This window comes from Rhinolophus sinicus, linkage group LG04 (assembly GCF_036562045.2).
Source record: "Rhinolophus sinicus isolate RSC01 linkage group LG04, ASM3656204v1, whole genome shotgun sequence".
NCBI lineage: Eukaryota > Metazoa > Chordata > Mammalia > Chiroptera > Rhinolophidae > Rhinolophus > Rhinolophus sinicus.
The window spans coordinates 58,864,902-58,886,176 of NC_133754.1; the positions used below are offsets into that span (position 1 = coordinate 58,864,902).

Below are 21,275 nucleotides of genomic sequence, written 5' to 3' on the forward strand. Positions count from 1 at the left end.
CAGTGAGAGAAGGACTGGTTTCTGAGTCCAGGCTTGACTGGTACTTTCACTGGAAGTAGCAGAAGGGGTGCACGGATTCAAAATGGGTATAGATCGTGGGTTAAACTTTGGCTTATGATCTTGTACCTAATTTTAAGAAACATTACATACCTTGATATACATGTCATCATACGTAGGTAATAAATGGGTCATCCAAGCATCCACTTTGACCTTGACAACCTTCCTTTTTTTTTTTTTTTTTTAATAAATTAGTGTAGAACTGATATCTTTTAACACATAGTGGCAAGGTACCCGTTTGGTCTTTCATCCCTCCTGAGCTATCCACTCCTGATTTACTGAGCTTGAACCCATCAATAACTCCTTGATTTGCCATTTCCTGGTATTCTTGGGCTATACTCCCTCCATGGGTTCTTGACATCTTCTAGGCTTGATTGGAGATATAGGTGAGGGGAAACCAAATCCTTTTATACTGCCTGGCCCAGTCAGTCTCCACAGTATATCACACAAGGGTATAAAAATATTTATGGATTTTTTTCTTTTTTGTACTGAGGGGAAAATTCAAAACATATCAACCTTAAACCTTCAGTGAGGGAATACTCAGTGGACACAGCCACAGTGCCTGCCCAGGTGTCCTGCCCTAAAGTTAGTCCCTCTCCAGGAGAGGACCTCTGAGAAAGCTTTCCTCTCTCCATAGGATCTGTTTTCTCTCACTGATCCCCAACCCCTAGCAGTACACTTCTTAAGATCTCAATCATTAACTGTAATAAAGTGGGGGCATTCTAATATTCTTAGCTCAAGAGACTAAATTGCAGTAGGTGGGGCTTTGTAACTTCAAATCACACAGAATCCCTTTTGAAGTCTCTTCCTTCCCCTTTTCCCCTGAACTACAGGCCAGCCTCCTGGAACACACACACACACACACACACACACACACACACACACACACACACACACACCACTCCTCCCAAGGACTAACTAATTATCAGAGAAATTACAGACTAATGCCTTAAGGAGGAAAGAGTTTTCTCACTGCCACATAATTTGCCAGGCAACACTTTCTCCAGCAGTCTGGACATATTATTATGCAGAAAAACACACAGGGTAGTTCCCTTTCTCCATCCCCTCTCCACCCTCATCCTTCTTCCCATGCCGTTTTATATTGCATTCTCTGGGCTTGCTGGGAGTAAAAGAAGTTCCTATTGTGGGACCAGATACTTATCCTGGGTTTGCTTCTTTAACAAAGAGGTGCTTTGCTATTGCTGTTCTGTTAAGGAATAGATTAACTCCTTATCTGAGAGTCCACTTTACCCTCAATTTCTAAGTAGGCAGAAGAGGAGCCAATGGATTAATCTTCCCCTTGCATATATAGGTAATTGATGATCTATGTTCCCAATAGCCTGGTCACATGGTCTGACAAAGGATTTAGTTTTTTCTGACTCATGATTCATTTTTATTATCTTACAAAAGAATAAAAATCAAGCTGGATTTAAGTATTTTGTGCAGAGTTTAACTAATCACCTTCCTGAAGAAAAGGAAAATTATAAAAACTCTCCTAGAAAATTCAGCCAGCATGGTCATCATAGCTTTACAATACATATTCGAGTTAATTATGAAAAATGTTAATTCCTTAAATAAATCTTTTAAAAAATTTTTGAACACATGGCCTTGTAGCGTGATGAGGCTAAAACTGGTCAAATGCCGAGCTGAATGTCAAATGATAATTTCTACTAAATAATTTAGGCCATCTAAACTCGGATATTTTATCTGCTTTAATGAGTATAACAAGTGCAATTAGAGACTTTTCCTCGTGGTGCCAGACACAATGTGTTCTCACCTAATTGTGGGCCCCATTTTTCTACAGCTAACTCATATTTGTGCACTTGTCCTGCCTGGCAATAGCAGCCACTAAATACATGTGGGGTAAAGTCAGTAACTGAGTAAGGTTTTTTTTATTTTATTACTTTTGGTGTACAAAAACATAATGTAACAGTTGGACCTTTACACCCCTCACAAAGTGATAACTCCCCTCCCCCAATCTACTACCCCCTGATATCGTATATAGCTGTTACAATACCGCTGACTCTATTCCCTATGTTGTACTCCACATCCCGTGACGATATATATATATATATATATATATATATATATATATTATAATTATTATATATATAGTAATACTTATATATATATTATTATATTATATATAATATATTATATATATATAGTAATACTGAATGTCAACTATAATTTTACACACACATATATATATGTAAAATTATAGTTGACATTCAGTATGATTCAGATTCAGGTGTCTGCGTAAGTTTTTTTTAATGATGATTATCATAAAGGAAAAGAGTGACTGCAGAACAGAAACTAGACATTTCAATAAGGAAGTCTGTGGTCAATCTCATTTGCAACAGAATGGAATGGGATAAAAGAAATCTTAGGACTTGGAATTCTCTTTAATGTTATTTTTTTCTTCCTCCCTGGCAGGGAAGTGATGCTGATATGGTGGATAAGAACAAATGCTGCACACTCTGTAACATGTCTTTTACCTCAGCGGTGGTGGCTGACTCACATTATCAAGGCAAAATCCATGCCAAAAGGTTAAAACTGTTGCTAGGAGAGAAAACTCCACTAAAGACCACAGGTATGTGTGTGAACAGTAATTGCGGGGAGATACTGAATTTCAAGCCGTTTGTCCCCTTTACCCTGCTCCTGCTTCAGAGGCAGCTGCCAGAATCGGAGATGAATGGTAGCTGTCCTTCCAAACCTAAAGGGAGGGGCAGGTAGCCCAGAACACCTCATTGTCATAGACCATTAAATCCAACAGCAGGTGCTCATTCTCAGCCTTGTTCCTTCAGGTTAGTAATTCAGCAGCTTGCATCTTCTGAAGGTGTTGTCTGTCATACTTACTACATATTATGTAAGATATTATACATATTATGCAAAGAACAGTGTTCTCCCCTAGCTTCGGTCTGTAATCAGTATGTGTAATGGAGAGTATGTGTATATCGGGCACATTCCCCGCGTAGGCCTGTATAACGCAGGGTATCATCCTGTCCTTACCTTGGTGGGGGTGGAGAGGAGGAAAACTGTCGTTTCCAAAAATATTCTTGTTTGTAGATAACTGTTGTTTTCTTAAGAAAATTTTCTATTTTGACTAAGAAAATATAGATATGGTGTTTTAAACATTAATCTTGAACCCTTGTTTTCAGATGTTAAATATTATTGGCTATAAAGTTAATCCATTAGGATTTATTTATTTATTGAGGTAACAGTGATTAATAACATTGTATAAGTTTCAGGTGTACCCCACCAAAAGTCTAGTTTCTATCCATCATGTGCATTTGACCTCCTCTACCCATTTCATCCTCTCTCCCATCCTCCATCCCCTCTGGTAACCACCAATCTGTTGTCTGCATCTATGAGTTTGTGTTTTGTTTTGTTTGTTCATTTATTTCTTTTTTGTTTGTTTGTTTTATATTCCACTTATGAGTAAAATCATACGGTTTTTGTCCTTTTTCATATGACTTATTTCACCTAGCATCCAAGGTCCATCCATATTGTCGCAAATATATTTCATCTACTTTATGAGATGACATTCCTGTCATTTTCATAGGGGATCCAGTGATTCAAACCTATCTTCACAATAAAAAACAAAAAAAATTTGATAACATTTGACCTTCTAGGTGCTTACCTAAAAAAAATTCTTTAGAAGTCTATCAAATCATGAAACTAAAAATACAATTCTAATTTAATCAAGGTAGGCTATTTGGAAAGGGTTTATATTGTGGTAAAGATGTTACTAGACTAGGTTATAATCCTAAGAAGCTGGGGGTGTATTTCATGATGCCTACTCTTTCAATGCAATTAAAATCAAGCAGTTCATTTTATCTTGCTGTCTAATGAATCGTGCATAAATCGTGGGTGTAATTCTTTTTTAAATGGTATTTTGGAAATTGGAGAATGTCTAAAACAATACTTGGCTTTTATCCTCAGCAGTGTTTTTCTTAAGAAAAAGATCTTCCTTTACCTAGAGAATAGCAAGGCATCTTTCACTATATTTTTCTACTTAGTTTAACTATGAATATTGTTTTTGCAAAGGTGGCTATGACATTCAGATATAAGATGGGTTTACGAAACACATGAAATCTGTTGACAAGCTCAGCTTATTTGGGGGCACACTTTGTGTATTAGCATTTGATAAGCAGCCGCTTGGTTGAAACTCCTGATTCTTGCACTTTAAAAGGTTGGATACTCACCTTGTAACCTATTCACCTTTAAATCTCTTGAAGCACCTGAAAAAAATAGTCACTAGAAATTTTTCACCTGTTTTCCATGAATGAACAACTAGCCCATTTGTTCTCTACCAAAGCAGAGGATTGCAGTTAAATTTAATTTTGGAAGTAGTGATGGAAAAGGAGCTATACGTTTGTTTATCACATTAATTAGCAAATGGAGAGCTATTATTTCTGTAAAAAAAAAAAAAAAAAAATCACCACATGGCAAGAATAGTTCTTCGTGAATTTAAATACATCCTCAAGATAACCAAGCACCAGTTTGTTTTCCTGAATTCAAATACCCTCAGAGCTGTAAATATAACTTGGGTATAATTTGTTAGTTGCCATCAATATTCCAAATGAAAAATCAAAAGCACTTAAACAGAAATCTTTACTTAGTGACTTTGTCTTGGTGTCCACAGAGCTGGCTGGCCAGTCCTCACTGTGACAGGAAACAGGTTGCTGGGTTGGCAAGAAGGGATTGGGAGTGGGGGTGGGGGCGGGGAGTAGCACTAACAGCTTGTGTTTTCCGTTGGGGGAAACAGATTCTAGTTTCCCTGTGCCAGCATCCCCCTTTCTCATGTAGCTCAGAGTTCCCAGGCTGCACACCACTCTTCTGAAACTCATCCTCTCACCCATTCTCCTCAGAAGCTGCTTTGAGCAGAAAGAATCTTGAAAAGTGACAGCACCAGATAGAATGGAGGGCCTGGGAAGCTAAATTGGTCCCTGGGCTTGGGGTGGTATCAACTAGGCTGCTGACAGGAGCAAAGGAAGCCATGTATCCTGCTAGAAGGAGGTGAGTCATTAGCTGCAATTATAAGCAAAGGATAGGCATAGGGAGGTGTGGCGTAGGGTAAGGGTTTGAGGGCTTGATAAGAGGGTGGAACCTAGTAATGGAGAACCTGGGTACAGAGATCCTGCAGAGGTTCAAGCAGGTTACTGGCATCAGGAATGTCTGGTAGGTGGTAGCAAGGCCCTGGTGGCAGTCCTGGGGTTCTAGGGAAAGGATGAGCTCTTAAGAGTGTGGCAGGGCACCATTGTTTAAGACAAGAGTACTGCGCTGGGAACCAAATATAAAGAACACATTAAGAACCTGATTCCCAGTAGGGTGTAGGTGGAAGCCTGGTCTCAAGTACAACTCAGTTACTACAAGTACAGGATAGAGACCAAGAAGCACCAGAAAAGATTACTGAGGGCATGGGCTTCCTGAGCCACCAGGTGCAGCCTCTTCAGCTCCTGGAATAGTGTCAGGACTGCCTGCCCTATTTCCTTGCTGCCTGCAGCCAGACCCAGCAGCCATTCCTGAAGGACTTCACCCTCCAAGCCCTGTGCACATCTAGGAACTGCTCTGCCTAACCAACCAGGTTGGCTTCCAATTACTTCTATAATGAAAACAAAAGGAAAGCAAAGGAACATATAAAATCCAACCAACTGAATCAAGATACCAGAAAGAAGCAATTGCTCTGCTCCGGTATGATGCTTAAGCTGCCCCTCCGTGAATAATAGGCTCTTGAACTATAGTGATTTCTGGGTACAAATACTTGCAGCATGACTCACTGCTTCTCCTAAACTATTCCATTGTATGAGGGTGAGCAGTTGGTACCTGTGAATCATTACCTCTCCTCCTACTCAAGATGCACCTTGGTTAAGCATCAACGGGGTATCCTACAGAATTAGTTGTCATTTGAGTTGCCTTCTCCAGATGGGTACATGTTTACTGGAATTTCTGAAATGCTTGACAGAGCCACTGGAACAAAACCCAGTTCTAGTTCTTGGTTAGTGTGTTTCCGAATCTCTGTTCTCCATGCTCTTCTAGATCCTGCTGTGAGATGAAAGCATGAGGAAGACTGGACCCACCACCTTCTTACAGGGTCAACAGACCTCAGCATGGAGGTTTTGCCCACATCAGAGGCCCGACTGAGGTTGCCGTAGTCATGTCAGTTGCCACAAAGTGAGAAGCATTTAGAGGACACTCAGAGGCGAGAGGCCAGGACAGTGAAGGACATGCAGATCCTCTCATTGGAGGGAGAGTAGAGGAAGAAGGGGTCGTTAGGCATGGAATAATGATTACTCAGGAGTTAATATTTTGGAAGGCTGTCAGAGGAAAGAAAGATTCATGGTGTGTGTGTGTGTGTGTGTGTGTGTGTGTGTGTGTGTTTGGAAGCAACATGTATAACCAATGAGTGAGGAGATTAGTGAGTTAGATCTGAGTTTCAGATAAGGAAGAGTTTATTAATATTCAGAGATACTTAAAGGTGGAATTTGTGGCTATGGGAACTGTTGAAGTAGAAGCTGGTAACCACTTGGCAGGGCATTTTCTGCGGGGGTTCCGGCATAACGACCTTAGCCTAGATGACATTTAAAGTCCTGACATTGCATGTTTATCCTGGATGACATGAAAGTCCTTCTAACCCTGAGATTCCCAGCCAGAATCTACAGGCTTGACCCACTGATATAATATAGCAGAAAGAATATTGGCCTAGGAGTGAGGAGATAGGAAGCCAGGCCCTGACTCTGCCTCATCATGTAATCTTTGATAGCTCCAGTATCCTTTTCAATCTCAGATTCCTCATCTGTCATTTATGATTGGGTAAATGTATCTCACTGGCCCTTATACAGAGCAAATAATAGATTTTAAAGAGCTTTGAAAATTAGAAGGTGTGTTATTCACAGGTGAGCATTTGGTAAATGAGTTTGTATGGGAGAATAGCTTGACTCCTTTCCTCTATCAGCATGTCTGATTTCCTCATTAACATGGACCTGTTCAAACACTATCTTGGGAATAACACATGGGGACATTATGTTGTGTGTCCTGGAAACAAATCTTTCTGGGATGAGGTCTATGAACTGAGGCAGTGTCTGGCACTGGAGCTACACAATAAAGTGAGGCAGTGCCGGTGAGTACGGGAGCAGGGTCTGTGAACTCAAGGGCAGGGATGGCCGTGGAACTCAGGAGATAATAGGTCTCTGGCATTAAGGAAACTCATTAGGAGGGAGAGACTCAGGCACCAAGCTGGGGGCAGGACTGGGGACTGGCAAGCAGAGGCAATAGTGAGTCATTTTCAAGACAAGATCTCAAGATCTCTAGAGGATAAAATAAGGAATCAGACCCCAAAATGAAGGCCCAGAAGAGGGTGTAGATCTCAGGAATCTGGAAGAAGCTCTGAGTAGAACACAAAGTGAAAAAAGGGCTAGAAGCTGGATGCTATCCTTAGAGGTCAGGCTGCTCTGATCTTGCTAACTTAAGGCTGGCATTGGCCCTAGAGGCCCCTCACAGGGAGTTGACTCTGTGGGTAAAGGTGAGTACTTCCAGGAGAGTGAAGTGGTTGAGTAACCAGACAGAACCCGGAGGCTCTGCACTTTATGATGGCTTCATCCGGGCTCCTGTGCACTATGCTGTGGTGTTTCTCCCAAGGTTCTGCCTGGGAGGCCAATAAGGATATGTGTTAGATGGCTACAGGTCTGCCTCTGATGGATCCCCAAAGGCGAGATCAGTGACTATAGGGGAACAAATAGTGGTATCCAAAGATGTCCACATCTCAGTCCCCACAACCTGTGCTGTATGTCAAGGAGGAGTTAAGGTTGCATGTTGCATTAAGGTTTCTGACCTCCAAAATGGTAATATAATAAAACTGTGTTATTTCAGTTGATTAATTTGTGGTAACTTCTTACAGCAACCACAGGAAATGAGTGCAATGACCTAAGTAAATGCTTAGCCAAACAGGGCACCTCTTTATGTGTATTTCACATATTTCCCCTTGGGGAACCTCAGATTCAACTTAGGTAACATTGACATAACTGTTGTTAGGGACTTTCCTGAGGGTCAGAAGGTATAGGTTTCTATCAGGTCGTATCCCTCAGACATAACTTATTACTATACTGTGCAAAGCCTCTGGAGACTGTGTCCTATGATATCAAGACATGTTAGTCTTCCTAGCTTGCAGGAGCTGCACACGTTGGCTCTTCTATATCTGCAACCTTATGTCCTCTGTCTTCTCAACACACATTCTCAAATACTCTGCCAGGCAGGTTTCCTGCACCACTAGCCCACTGTGCCTTTTCCACCTCTATCTCATACCCAAGATTCCCTTCCCTCTCTTTGTCATGGATCCAAACACCTTCCATCTTCCAAGGTTTAGTTCAGGTCCCAACCAGTCTCTGGAGTCTCTAATGGCTATTAGAAATTATAGTTAATATAGAGTTGGCTGTGAAGTCAGACATATCTGGGCCTCACTCATTAGCTGAAGATTTTACTTGCCTGAACCTCCTCTTCCGAGTCAGTACAATGGTTCTAATGCTATTACTTATATCAAGGCTTTCATGATGGTTGTAACTGCTGATTAATAAATGCAAAGTGCTCATCACAGCACCACACAGAGTTCCATAAGTGTTGTCTCTGTCCACACAGGAAAATGAAGCTATTTTTGTTTGCTCTGACCTCTGTGCTGTATAATTTTGCACTTAAAGTACTTTTCCTGTTGTTCAAGGCTGCTTCCATTGGGCAGATTTCCTTTACCACTTGGTCTGTAAGCACTGCTCACAGAGGAATATGTCCACACTTATTCTGTATTTTGCTGCTTTCCTGTACACAAGCTTGACAGCCATGTTCTCCTTCCTGACAGAGAGTGACAGAAAAAGGTACCCTCGTGTTCATTTCCTGCTTGAGGACAAGTATGAGCATTGAAATATAGGACAGGGTACAAGGTCACAGAAACCTTGGGGAGGAGAAAAATCAAAACAGCCACAGAAATCTGCCAAACAAGATGTAAATCCAGTGTGACTAGGCAGAGAGGGGTCATAGGTGGGAGCTAATAGGAATGAGCAGGAGACCGGATTTGAGCTGAGATTAAGTTGGAGAACTTAAGCTCAGTGGCCTGAGCTCCAGAGAGGCTGGCCACTGAGGCTTTGCGTTGTGTGCTGGGGGTTTGGATGTGTGCCTGGATGGAACCATTAAAGGTATTGGCCAGGGTGTCCCAGATGTGGATGAGCTGATACCAAAAATCATAGGAAGAAGAAGCATAGTCAGTGCAGAGGCTTAGGGTGGGGGTGAAGAGGAGTCTTGAGATGGGAAGAGCAGAGTAGGGTAAGGGTGAGAGAAAATCAGGAGTTGGGGAGGGAAGCTAAGTCGGGAACCCAAGGGGCATCAGGTATGTCAGATGGGAGCAGGGCAGAGCAAGCACAGAGCTAGGTGATTCTGCCAAACCCATTATTGTCTCTGTGGCCTCAATTGTTCCATCCTCATGTAATGCTATGTGACTTCTAGCTTCTGCCTCCAAGCTCAACAGATGCTTGCCCATTCATCACTGATGCCTCCAGGAGTGGTACAGGAAGTCCTATCTGGCTCTAGAATGGAGCCCCAGCCAGTTCCAGTCCCAGCAGGCTTTCTGGCCAAAACTAATTCATGCTGCATCCAGCATGAGATCTTGTTGGTAACTGACCATCAACACCCAGCAAAGCTGGCACTCTATGACATAAAATGTCCACTCTAAGGGATAGAGGTTGCTTCTCTATGAAGGTTGAAATTCCTTAATCTGGTACCTGCCTTAAGAGAGTTCATAACCTGGGGTTTTATTTCATTATGTTCTTAGCTCTGTTCCTCTCAACAAATATCCTTTGTCCTGGGAATATAAAAGTGGATAAGATACCCTCTCATGTTTACCATGTAGGAAGAGGGGACATAAGCACTCTGAAGATCTACAAATACAATACGATATTGAAGAACAGTTAAAATAATTGTACCTGGAGAATTCTGAGAAGATTATACGAAGAGAGTAGTTTAGGTCAGGTCTTAATAACCTATGTAGGTTTGTTAGGGAGGGTTCTCAGTTTCTCATAGGAATCCTTCATCTAGATCAGGGTTTCTAATCTGAATAGTGTTGACATTTTTGGATAATTCTTGGTTAGTGGTGGGGGCAACCCCTGTGCATCGTAGGATGTTTAGCAGTATCCCTGACTTCTACTCTTTAGATGCCAGGTGACCCTCACTAGTTGTGATGATAAGAAATGTCCCCAGACATTGTCAAATGTTTCCTGGGGGGCAAAGTTGACCCCAGTCAAGGACCAGTGATCTAGATCTGGGCTTAACAAAATAGGGCCTGAGGACCGAATCTGACCTGCTGCTGCCCATTCTGTGCAGTCTGTAAGCCGAAAATTATTTTTATGTTTTTCAGATGGTTAAAAATAAATAAAAGAGGAATATTCTGTGACACAGGGAAAACATAAAATTCATATTTCAGCATTCACAAATGAAGTTTTATTGGAACACTGCCACACTCATTCGTTTGCGTTCTGTTTAGGTTGCCTTTGTGCCACAATGGCCAAATTGAGTAGTTGTGATTGGGACCAGAGTCCACAAACCCTAAAATATTTGCTACATGGTCTTTTACATGAAAAATTCGCAGACCCCTGATCTAGATAATGAATGCTCTTGAGTGAGAGGCAGCAAGGAGAGAATGGGTGTGCAAAGAAAATGAAAGCATTCTCCTGGGCCATGCACCTCTGAGAAGCTGGGTAGGCACTGGGATAGGGGCTGGGGGATAGATGAGACTGAGAGTAGAGGAAAGTTAGAGAGATGTACCTTAGGGAGGTACCTCAAGACTAGACAATGAGGGGAACCCAGTAACTCCCCCTTGTTAAGAACAAGGAAGCCCTTCCAGAGAAGCTGCAAGACTTGAGTGATAGCAAATGAATCCAGTAGGTAGGCCTAACATTTAACGTCATTAATGAGAACTAAACAGAGGAAATTATAACCATATTTTGCCATAATCTTAATATGCTTATATGTCCTGATTTTTAATTCTTATTTGAAATCTCAGATCCAATCTGTATTAGTTTCCCAGGGCTGCTGCAATAAATTCTTAGAAACTGGTTGCTTAAACAATAGAAATGCATTCTCTCATAGTTCTGAAGGCTAGACGTCTGAGATCAAGGTGTCAGCAGGGCCGGGTTCCTTCTGAAGGCTCTAGGGAAGATTCTTTCCTTGGCTCTTCCTACCTTCTGGTGGCTTCTTCCTTGGCATTCTAGCTGTATCACTTCAATCTCTGTCACATGACCTTCCCTGTGTGTCTGTGTGACCTCTCCTCTTCTTATGAAGACTTTAGTTAATGGATTCAGGGCCCCACCTAATCCAGTATGACGCAGCTTAACTAATTACATCTGCAAAGACCCTATTTCTAAAGCAGTTCACATTCTGAAATTTTGAGTGGACATGGATTTGGGGGGAGCATTATTCTACACAGTACACAAGCCCCCCCTCATGTAAGTGATTGCAACTGATGAAGGTCACAGGCCCAGATATTATACTTGCTGGCTAGTAATTTTCCCATTTCTCTTTACGATGAATCTACACAAACAAGATAATTGGAATAAGAATGAAACTGAGTTCTTACTGAAAATCCTAAAAGTAAACATCACTTAATTGTTCTTAAAAATGTGTTGTAGATAATATGAATTATTTAGAAGGACTTTGAAGCATGGGGGGCAAAGTGCTTTAAACTACAGGTATTCCCCGCTATCTACCATTAATCAAAGGGAAATTTAAGATTACCCATAATCTAAATAGTTAGGTATTATACTTATGATTAACAAGAACATTTGTTTTTTTGTGGCAGAGGCATTGCTCATCCAAAACCCATTTGCTTTCTATATTCCCTAGACTTGCAATTGATTGTGAGTAGATGGAGAAGGGCCATTCAACCAGTATTAGCCTTTGTAAGAACAAGAAAGATACCTTTATTATGACATGTTGGAGCTGTTTGTTATTGCATGAGAGCCTAATCTATCCTGGTTGATACATTGTCCTTTAAAGTGACTGTTTCACATATAGACTTTTATGAATATATCTATCATTCTTAGCAACAGTGGATATTGAACGCATTGTTTTCTGTAATTCCCAGGCATCCCTGGCATGGCAGGTAATGGTATCAAATTTAACCATAACTTTTCTTTCATTATTGACCCTTAAGAGTTTGAAGTTGCTGTGGTGGTGTGTATGTCTTAACAGTGCTGGAAGGTGGATGGAGAGCAGCTCTGAGCGGTGCTCCTGCGTCACAGCATCACGTCACTGTTGCCGACGGCACACAGAACACTTCTCGCACATAGTAGTCATTTCATACACGTTTGTTGATGAGTGAAAATTGTAAGCATACTTCAGAGTAATGATAGGCATTTACATATCTATAGCTTTGTTTTCAAATTAAGTTACCTTGGTTATTTCAATTTCAGTAAAATATGATGATCAAAGGCAGTGGTTTTCCAATTTTATAGGAAGTGTCATGACTGTTCACTTACTTGATTTAAAAAAAATTCCCTTTCTTCTGGTAAAATAGGTAAAATACAAAATAATGTAAAGTGTGAACATAGGCTCTGAAATGAGATCCAGTTTTAAATTGTGGTTATAACTGTGTGAACTTTTAAAAGTTATTGTAACTCCTCCACCTTCAATTTCATATTGGTAAAAATTATGGTGATACTTGCATTATATAATTACTATAATAAAGGAGAAGATATATGTAAAATACTTAATATAGTGCCTGTCATAGGAATAAGTATTGAATATAAATATATGTGTGAAACATAGGTAAGTACACACACATAGTCAATTCTCATTATTTGCAGATTCTGTATTTGTGACTTTGCCTACTCACTAAAATTTTTTTGTAACCACAAAATCAACACTCAAAATCAATACTTTAGTGGTCATTTGTAGACCTGTGTGTGTAAAGTGGTGAAAAATTTGAGTTGCCCCATGTGCATGTTCTCAGCTGAGGTTGACAAAGCAACCCTCTGCTTTCTAGTTTCAACTCTCTTATTACAAAGTGCACTTTTTGCAATCTATTTAGTCCCAGGTTATTTTGCATTTTTGTGCTTTTTGTTGGTGATTTTGCAATTTAAAATGGCTCCCAAGGATAGTGTTGAAGTGCTGTCTAGTATTCCTAAATACAAGAAGGCTGTGATGTTCCTTCCAGGAAAAATATGTGTGTTTGAATAAGCTTCATCCAGGCATAAGTTATAGTGCATTGGCTTTGAATCATATATATATATATATATATATATATATATATATATATATATATGTATATGTATATATGTATATATATATGTAAAATGTTAACAAAAACAATATATAAATATATATGTACATATATGTATATATGGTGTCTTTAAACACATATAAAACAAGGTTCTATGAGTATATTGATCAGTTGATTAAAATGGTATGACCACAGGCTCACAGAAACGTAAACCCTAAATTTCCCTAAGGAGCAATGGTTCAGTATTTGTTCATTGTGTTCTTGGAGGCTTTATAGAACATAACTACCAGGAATAACAAAAATCAACTATCTACATATCAAAAGTTACTTTCTATTTATTACATTTATAAAAAAGTTTCAAAAAGCCTATTCATCTTCAATAATAGAATAAAAATACATAATATTTTAAAGATCCCGAGGTGTGATAATACTATAGTTGAGTAAACTAAGCTGAATCTAACCTAATAATAAAATCAATGATCTTATTGATAACTGTAAAGATATGATATTAAAAGCATCACATTTATTGTTTCATTTAATCTTCATAAAAACACAAAGTATCAAGTATTATTGTCTCTATTTTACTGATGAAGAAACTGAGACCTTGCAGGATAAAGTAGTGTGTTGAATGGTGTTACATAGTAAAATACATAATTGGAACTTGAACCCAGGACTTATGATTCCACATTTTAGGACTTTCCCTTGATCTCTAAGTGGTAATAAATAATGCTTCATATAATGATTGTAGATTTTTGCTCATCTAATGAAGAGCACAGTTCAAACCCCAAGGTTCTCACTAAGATGACTGGAAGCAATAAAGCAACCAAGACAGATATTTATCAACCTTAAAGCAAGCATTTCTCATTTGTAGGAATAGTGAACAATATGGGAAAAGGGACAGATAAGCAATGATCTTGTCGACTTTGCTTGTCTTGTGTCTCAGTGTGTTTATTGTATATTTCTCTTCTGAAATAATGTTGGGTCTTTTCTTTCCTTCCTTATATCCTATTGAAAATGAGAGAGACAGAAAACTTCAGGGCTTTTCTATAAATTTGATGCCAGACAGAATGGCTTATTTGAGTTCTCTGTAAAATGAATAAAGATCAGGGTATTCGAGATCCGCTTGAAAGTTACATAAATTCAAATTTTGAATAATATATGCACTTCATGTTCAATCAGCACCTTGTATTTGCATATAAGATTTTATAATCCATGGCAGTTCTCTCATCTGAATCAGGTTATTTGGTTTGCCTTGGATAACCTGTCTATATACTTGTTGGAATAGATGCAAACAGCAGTTTGTCAAACAGGCAGCTCTTCGTAGCAGTGCATTTCCTTTTAAATTAGGAAAGCTGGCATGTTCTAAGGCATCATCTCTAGATCCGTGCACTTGTTCTGATGATGTTTTTGGCTTTTCAAATGTTTACAAATACAACAAGTAAGAGACTCATAGAATTGCTTGAAAAATGCTTACCAATCATTATTTCAATCATCTTATTTTCCTGGTGAGGAAACAGACCTAGAGAGGTACACACATTTGCCCAAGGTGATGCAACTGGCTGGTGGCAAAGAGACTTCTCTTGCAGTAAGTTTTCCGTGGTGCCATGCTGTCAGAAGAAACCACATCAGTCAGGCTGTTGACTACTCTACAGTGAATAGAGTTTAAATGAATTAGCAATGTAAGGTGAGCTGAATTCTTTGGCCGCTACTTTTGTGCACTGTGGATCATAAGAGGCTTGGAACTATGATTAGATCAAGGCTTCTGTTCTTTTATCTTATATTCAATGACCAATAAAACAAAGGATCAATGATTGGATAGAATTAAAGTTTTTAACAGTGTGGATATGACCTAGGTGATTTTCACAAATCCTTGTAAATACCATAAGATCACTTTCCCTTTTGGGTGATAAATTATAGCATAAGACAGTTGTTGATTTCAACAGGTTTTATGACGTGGTTATACCTTTATTCCAGAAAGTGTTCTTTAATATATTTTTATGAAGGAATATAGTAGAACAATAAAATAATCAATTTCCTGTGCTTACTTTGAAGCTGTCAGTAGAAGATGTGGTTAGAACTTAGAATTCATACGTGGAATGCATTACAAATCAGAAAAAAAAAAAAAAACTAAATGAGGTATTTTCTGCTAATAATTCTTGTTATCTGTTAAAAATAAGAACCCCAAAACTGTCTAGTCTATGAAATTGAGAAGGCACTTGTAAAGCAAATATTACACCTAAAATAATTGGTAGTAAATGTCCCAGACTATATTCTCTCATCCTTTGAAATACCTATAGATTTTAAACATCAGCCTCAAAAGTCTGGCTTAATATTCAGTTTGGGTCTTTTACTAATCAGATCCAATAAGTATGAATTACTGGATAGCACTTGAGTGCAATAAATATCACATTTCTTTATATTTTTGAAATCAATTTAAATTACTTTTATCCTCTATCCCTGAAGATTGGTTGAAAGGTCAGTATAGGTCATTCTTTGGGTACCCTCTCCCTCTTTTGGGCCACACAGGGCCTGAAGGCATTAGGTGTCCTCAAAGAAGACTCTCAGCCTGCGGGCTCTGGCTACTTGATAACCACCCAGATGCCGTTGTGTGCTGGGCCTCCACAGGCTGGAGGGGAAACCAGGGCTTTCTTGGGATGCGTCTCACTCACCTTCTTCCTTTGCAGGGTAACTTATTCCTCCTGGTCAATGACTTCCACTGATGGTTCCATCCCCTCTGTGCCAATCTAGGCCATGGAAGAGAAGGCTAAGGCCCTATTCTCTGTCCAAACTGGCAACACTCCTTTTCCCTAGGCCCTAAGAAGCAATTACTTTCCTGACATCAGGCACACCCTTCTTTGAATACTCAGATCCCTTTGCCCCTCAGACAATAAATGCATCGTTTATTCTATCCTGAGAGTAGGGAAAACCAGACTTCAAGGCTTAAATCTCAGTTTGGAATGCAATGGAAAACACCTCTCATTTCATGAAGTAAGTCCATAGGAAAGAAAGACAATTAATTGATTTCTCATTAGGCTCTTCTGCTATATCAGTTGTCATGTGACACAGACCACAAGGAAGGTTGCCCAGCTGAAAACAGAAAGATGAAATTTCATGTTTTCTTTCTCTACTCTCAGCCTTCAGGGAAGCTGCTCCTCTGTGTAGGATTTCCTGCTATGTGACTTCAATCGTCTGTTGAGCGCACGCTAGTGTATGGCTTTCATTGTAAATCCATCCAAGGTTTTCAAAAGGATTTTGGCCACTTTGAGGTATCATGAATTGCAAAGGCAAGATTAAAGGGTCGCAACCAAGTATCAGCAATTCCTTTTGGAGACAGCCATTCGTATTTTTAGTGATACCGACTGAAGACATGATCTAGGATTTCCGAGCACAATCTTCAAAACTGAATGGTACAGAGGGCTTTGGAAGCCAAGGGTTCTCAGTCATTTACTGGCATGATTTTTGTTGTACGCTACCTACTGAGATCACTACAGTGAGAAGCAGGAGTGTGGGGTGAATGACCTACTCATGAATTCTCTCTGTAATTATATCAAGATATAATTAGGGCAAAGTGCTAATTGGCATCTTTATTTTGCTTTTCAGTCAACAGAGCATATGCAATCTTAATACCTGGACCTTTCATTTTCAGTTCATAAAACCAATATATCAAGAATGCTGATGGGCAGGGGAGGCGAGAACTAACTCTGGTGTCTACATAAACATTTCAGTCGATCTTTCTTAACATAAAAGGGGGGTGACTTTCAGTCAAAATAAGTCAGAAGAAAGACGTCTGTACATTTTATTAATCCTGATGATTTAGTCTTTAAGAGTTTTACTTTTTATAAAAGAATGTTATGTTTCATCCAGAGACTAGAAATTCACAGAATCTTGTCTTATCATCTTACCCATCTCTCTGTTCCCTTTAACTCTAAGTCCCAGCTTCCAGTGTGGTTGAAATGCTGTCCCCTCCACTACTGGGTGTTCATAATGCTTGCATTCTACAAACCTCCATCGGGAGTGGTAAGCATGTGTTAGCATCATGCATCCACTCCCTTTACGGTGCCTCTCTTCTAAAGGCATACTGTTCCAAGATCAAGCTGTTCCCCTTCTTCTGCAGCTTTGGAAAACAGCTGCCCTTCAGTCCAAATTCTAAAATCCTCTATGTGTTTCAAGTGCTATTGCATCGTACTTCTGACTCCTCTTTTCTGGAAAAGTAATTCCAAATCCTTTAACCATTACTCACTCATACGTCTTTCATCCTGATGCCATCTCTCTGGCTCTTATTTGTACTTCCTATTATTCTACAACACATTCTGTTTGTTGTAGTAACTGCAAATGTATAACTAGTTACTTGAATATTTCACTGCCAGTAAATGAGGTTTTCTAACTTTTCCCAAACACGGCCCTTGCCTCATGCTCACCACATCCCCAGTCTTGGCCAGATCTGCCTCTGTACCAGTGGGCCAGAGCTAATGCCCATATGGGGCAGTGGAAAAACATTAGGACATTTAGGTTTCATTCTTGATTTTCTCCGTGGCCAGGACGCTTGGGAATTTACTTTTATCAAGCAGGTGCTTTTAATCCTCATGCCAAGGATATCAGGTTGAATCATTGGCCCCATTTGCTGTTAGAAAGCATCAGAATAGTTAAAAACCCTACCCTGAGTTGTGCTTTGAGTTTATTTTAAAATCCATTTATTTTCTCTATATCTATAGTCTGTTATGATTTTTTAAAGAAAGCAGATAGACCTCTGTAGAATTCATGTAACATAATAAAATGGTTCTGTGAAATTAATTAAAATATTTGCATTGCAGATTTCAAGCTGCATGAGAGCTGGGGTGGTGTTCTATGCCTAATGTGAAACATGGTGCCAGCACATATAGGTGAATTCATAAAACAAGAAACACAGATGCTTGGTAAGATTGAGGTGAAAATGAGGCCCATCACAGATGGCGTCCCTCCAGTCTGATGGCTCCCAACCCTGGTTGCACACTAGAAGCAGCTGCAAAGCCATAAAACCCACCATTGCTTAGCCCCATGACAAGGGATTCTGGTTGAATTGGCCTACGATGGGGCCTAGAATCTATAAGTGTTTAACTTCCCCCAGCTTATTCTAACCCTCAGCCAGGGATGAGAACCACTGAATCCTAATTCAGTACTTTCCAAATTTCGTTTGCATATCAATCAACTGTAGCTCTCATAAATGTCTTTCTCATCCAGTGATCTGAATTTGGACCTGAGATTTGGATCTTTAATAAATTGCCAGGTGACATGGTAGCTTTTGGTCTGTGGCACACACGTAGGGTAGAAAGCTTTAAGTGTCATCCTCATTGGCTGTTGATGGTATGTTTTCCTAAAAGTTCTTCAGTAGAAGTAATTTATATTGTCTGTCATGCACTCCCTTTTTGGCAGTGTGTCTGCCTGGCAACAAAGTGTGCCATTTGTGGTCAAGCCATAGTTAAATGAATGATTATGGATGATACAGCTAAATGATTCAGGCTTTGGGTAGGCTTCTGTTCTCCCAGGAATTTAATTTATCTAATGATTTTCTAACACTTATTTACAAAGTCTTATCTAGTCTAAAACCTCTCCCTTATTTATAATCACCCTCTGCCCCCCAACCTCATTGCTCAATATGAGAAGCGGTGGTACGGGGCAATGGTCTTTAAACTCTTAGGGACCAGAGAACCTTCTTCCGTTAACATTTGATACTCTGGATTCTCTTGATTCAAGTGCTGGGAGGCACCTTACATGATGGAGCAAAGCAGCTCCAATCTGACCTCAAGACGCTCTAGAGTTCCTTTGAGGTTTTATAGAGCTGACTCAGGATAGCATCAGACCTTCAGATTTAGCAGTTTCTAAGTGACAATGAATATAAAGTACTTTATTTCTGGATTACATCTTAATAGATACCTGCAAAGTATATGCATAGCTAATATCCATAGTTTTAAGTGTAAAATGGAGGCAATTTTTAGTATATGCTTATGGCAACTCACAACTGAGGATGAATGGAGAAATCGGGAGGGCCCTGTTTGGGGGAGGTCGGCTGGCTGAGGGGGAAGAAGAGACGTGTAGATGCACACACTGTACTCAGGAATGATATCAGTATTAACTTCTCTAAAATCACTTCTAAAGTTTCAGCTTCCCTCTAGCCCAAGCCAAAAGGCCACCCTTTCTCTCTGTCTTCCTCTAAACTCAGCCTGCACTTTATCTTCCGCTGGGCTTCTGGCACTGATCACTCTTCTCATTTTTGAATCCTCTATAAATATTCATAGGCTATAAGAAACAGTCTGCGAAGCTGGCTCTCTAGCTGAATAGCTGATGCTGCTGGATAAGGAAGCCATTCCCACCCCTGAGCATGGAGTATGGATTAGGTGAGCCAGGGAATAATGGCAGAATTAAAAGAATAAAAGCTACTCTGAGATCCCAGGTTTCAGCTCACCACCCCTCACAGTACTGCTTGTGATCTGGGAGAGGCAGTCCAGCTCGCTAATCTACGGATGACACCTGCTGGGGCAGTCATAGGTGTGGCAGCGACTCAATGGGTCCCTGTCAGGGAAGCCCTCTCTGCCCTTCTGAAGCTCTGCCTCTTGTCTGAGGTTTATGAGGAAGGGCATTTCCAGCAGCGCCCAATTAGCAGGTCACTGATTCGTGCTCAGGCATCCTATAGTAGGATGATGTCATAACTCTTAGTGTCCAGGAAACTTAATAAGTATTTATGTCCTGATAATTTAGCAGCCATCTGAAAAAATAACACACATATATTGAAAGGAAACAATATTTATATTTCTCCTTCAGTCACCACACTTTCTAATGGATACATTTGCCTGTTGGGCCCTGTATAACTTCTCAAATCTTAGAATTAGATGAGGTATTGTCACTTCTATTTCCTGTTCCTTATTGATTGGCTGGGTGCATTGGAGGCACACAGCAGCCTCCAAAAATCCAGCTTCGCAGGAATCTGAACTCATTGAAAGGACTGTAGAGTCCAATGTTGAAACTTAACCACCTTAAGATGGTGGTTCCCATGGTATCTGACAGACGTAACTATACTTTCCTCAGAATTTTAAAATAGCTTATGGCTCTTTTGTATAATGATTGCATCATCCCCGGGCACTTCTCTGCAGATTTTAGGAACTATGGCCATAACTAAAGATTCTGACGCTGAACTCAGAGGGGGTAAAGCACACTAACTGAATACTGTTTGAAGACTAAATGCCATGAAAGCATTACAGACAAAGCTGAGAGGTATTGTGAGTTTGGTTCCAGACAACCACAATGAAGTATTGCAATACAATGAGTCACAACTTTTGCTGGTGGAAGGTGTTGCTTTCCATTTGTAAAATAATGCAGCATTTGTGAAGTGCAATAAAGTGAAGTGTAATAAAACGAGATATACCTGTATATCCACAATGGCAGCAGCTGTTTTTAAGAGACAGAGAGGATGCTAACACATCATACTAGCAGAATGTCCTTAAGTAAAACCGTGATTCTTTCTCTTCCATAGATAACTTTCTGGAGAACTAGCTGCTCCCCTCATTTAACAAGAGTTTATTTAACACCTGCTATGTGCCAGGCCTGGTCCTGGACCTGGGATATGTCAGTGAACCAAACAGACAAAGGTTCTTCTCCTTGTGGAACTTGCATTGTATCCTCCTGTTTTCAATGAATAGAAGAACGTAGAGCAGCACAGCCTTTGGGTTCTTTTGTCAAATACCATGAGGAAGTTAGAAAAGGACTTTTATGTCCTCTGCAGTCCTATTTAATGGCTTATTTTCAAAGATTAGGGTTCTGCAGAAAACAGGCATACTTAAGATATTTAGAATCTAATCAGTGACTGAAACTACAGGGAGTTCTATATTAATGAAAATCAATGGTCTATGAATACAATATTAATGAAGACTGATGATGTATGAATTTAGCGTGAGTGAGGAAGCAATTCCCGTTAACGAGCTGATTATAC

General features: G+C 39.9%; 1 protein-coding gene across 1 annotated transcript in view; it reads left to right on the top strand.

The window, feature by feature from the left end:
* ZMAT4 (zinc finger matrin-type 4) overlaps window positions 1-21,275 on the top strand; it is a 214,047-nt gene that overhangs the window by 184,424 nt on the left and 8,348 nt on the right. Inside the window, exon 4 of the mRNA XM_074331498.1 lies at window positions 2,494-2,650. Within this exon, the coding sequence (XP_074187599.1) occupies window positions 2,494-2,650 (157 nt within the window). The remainder of the gene's footprint in view (window positions 1-2,493; window positions 2,651-21,275) is intronic.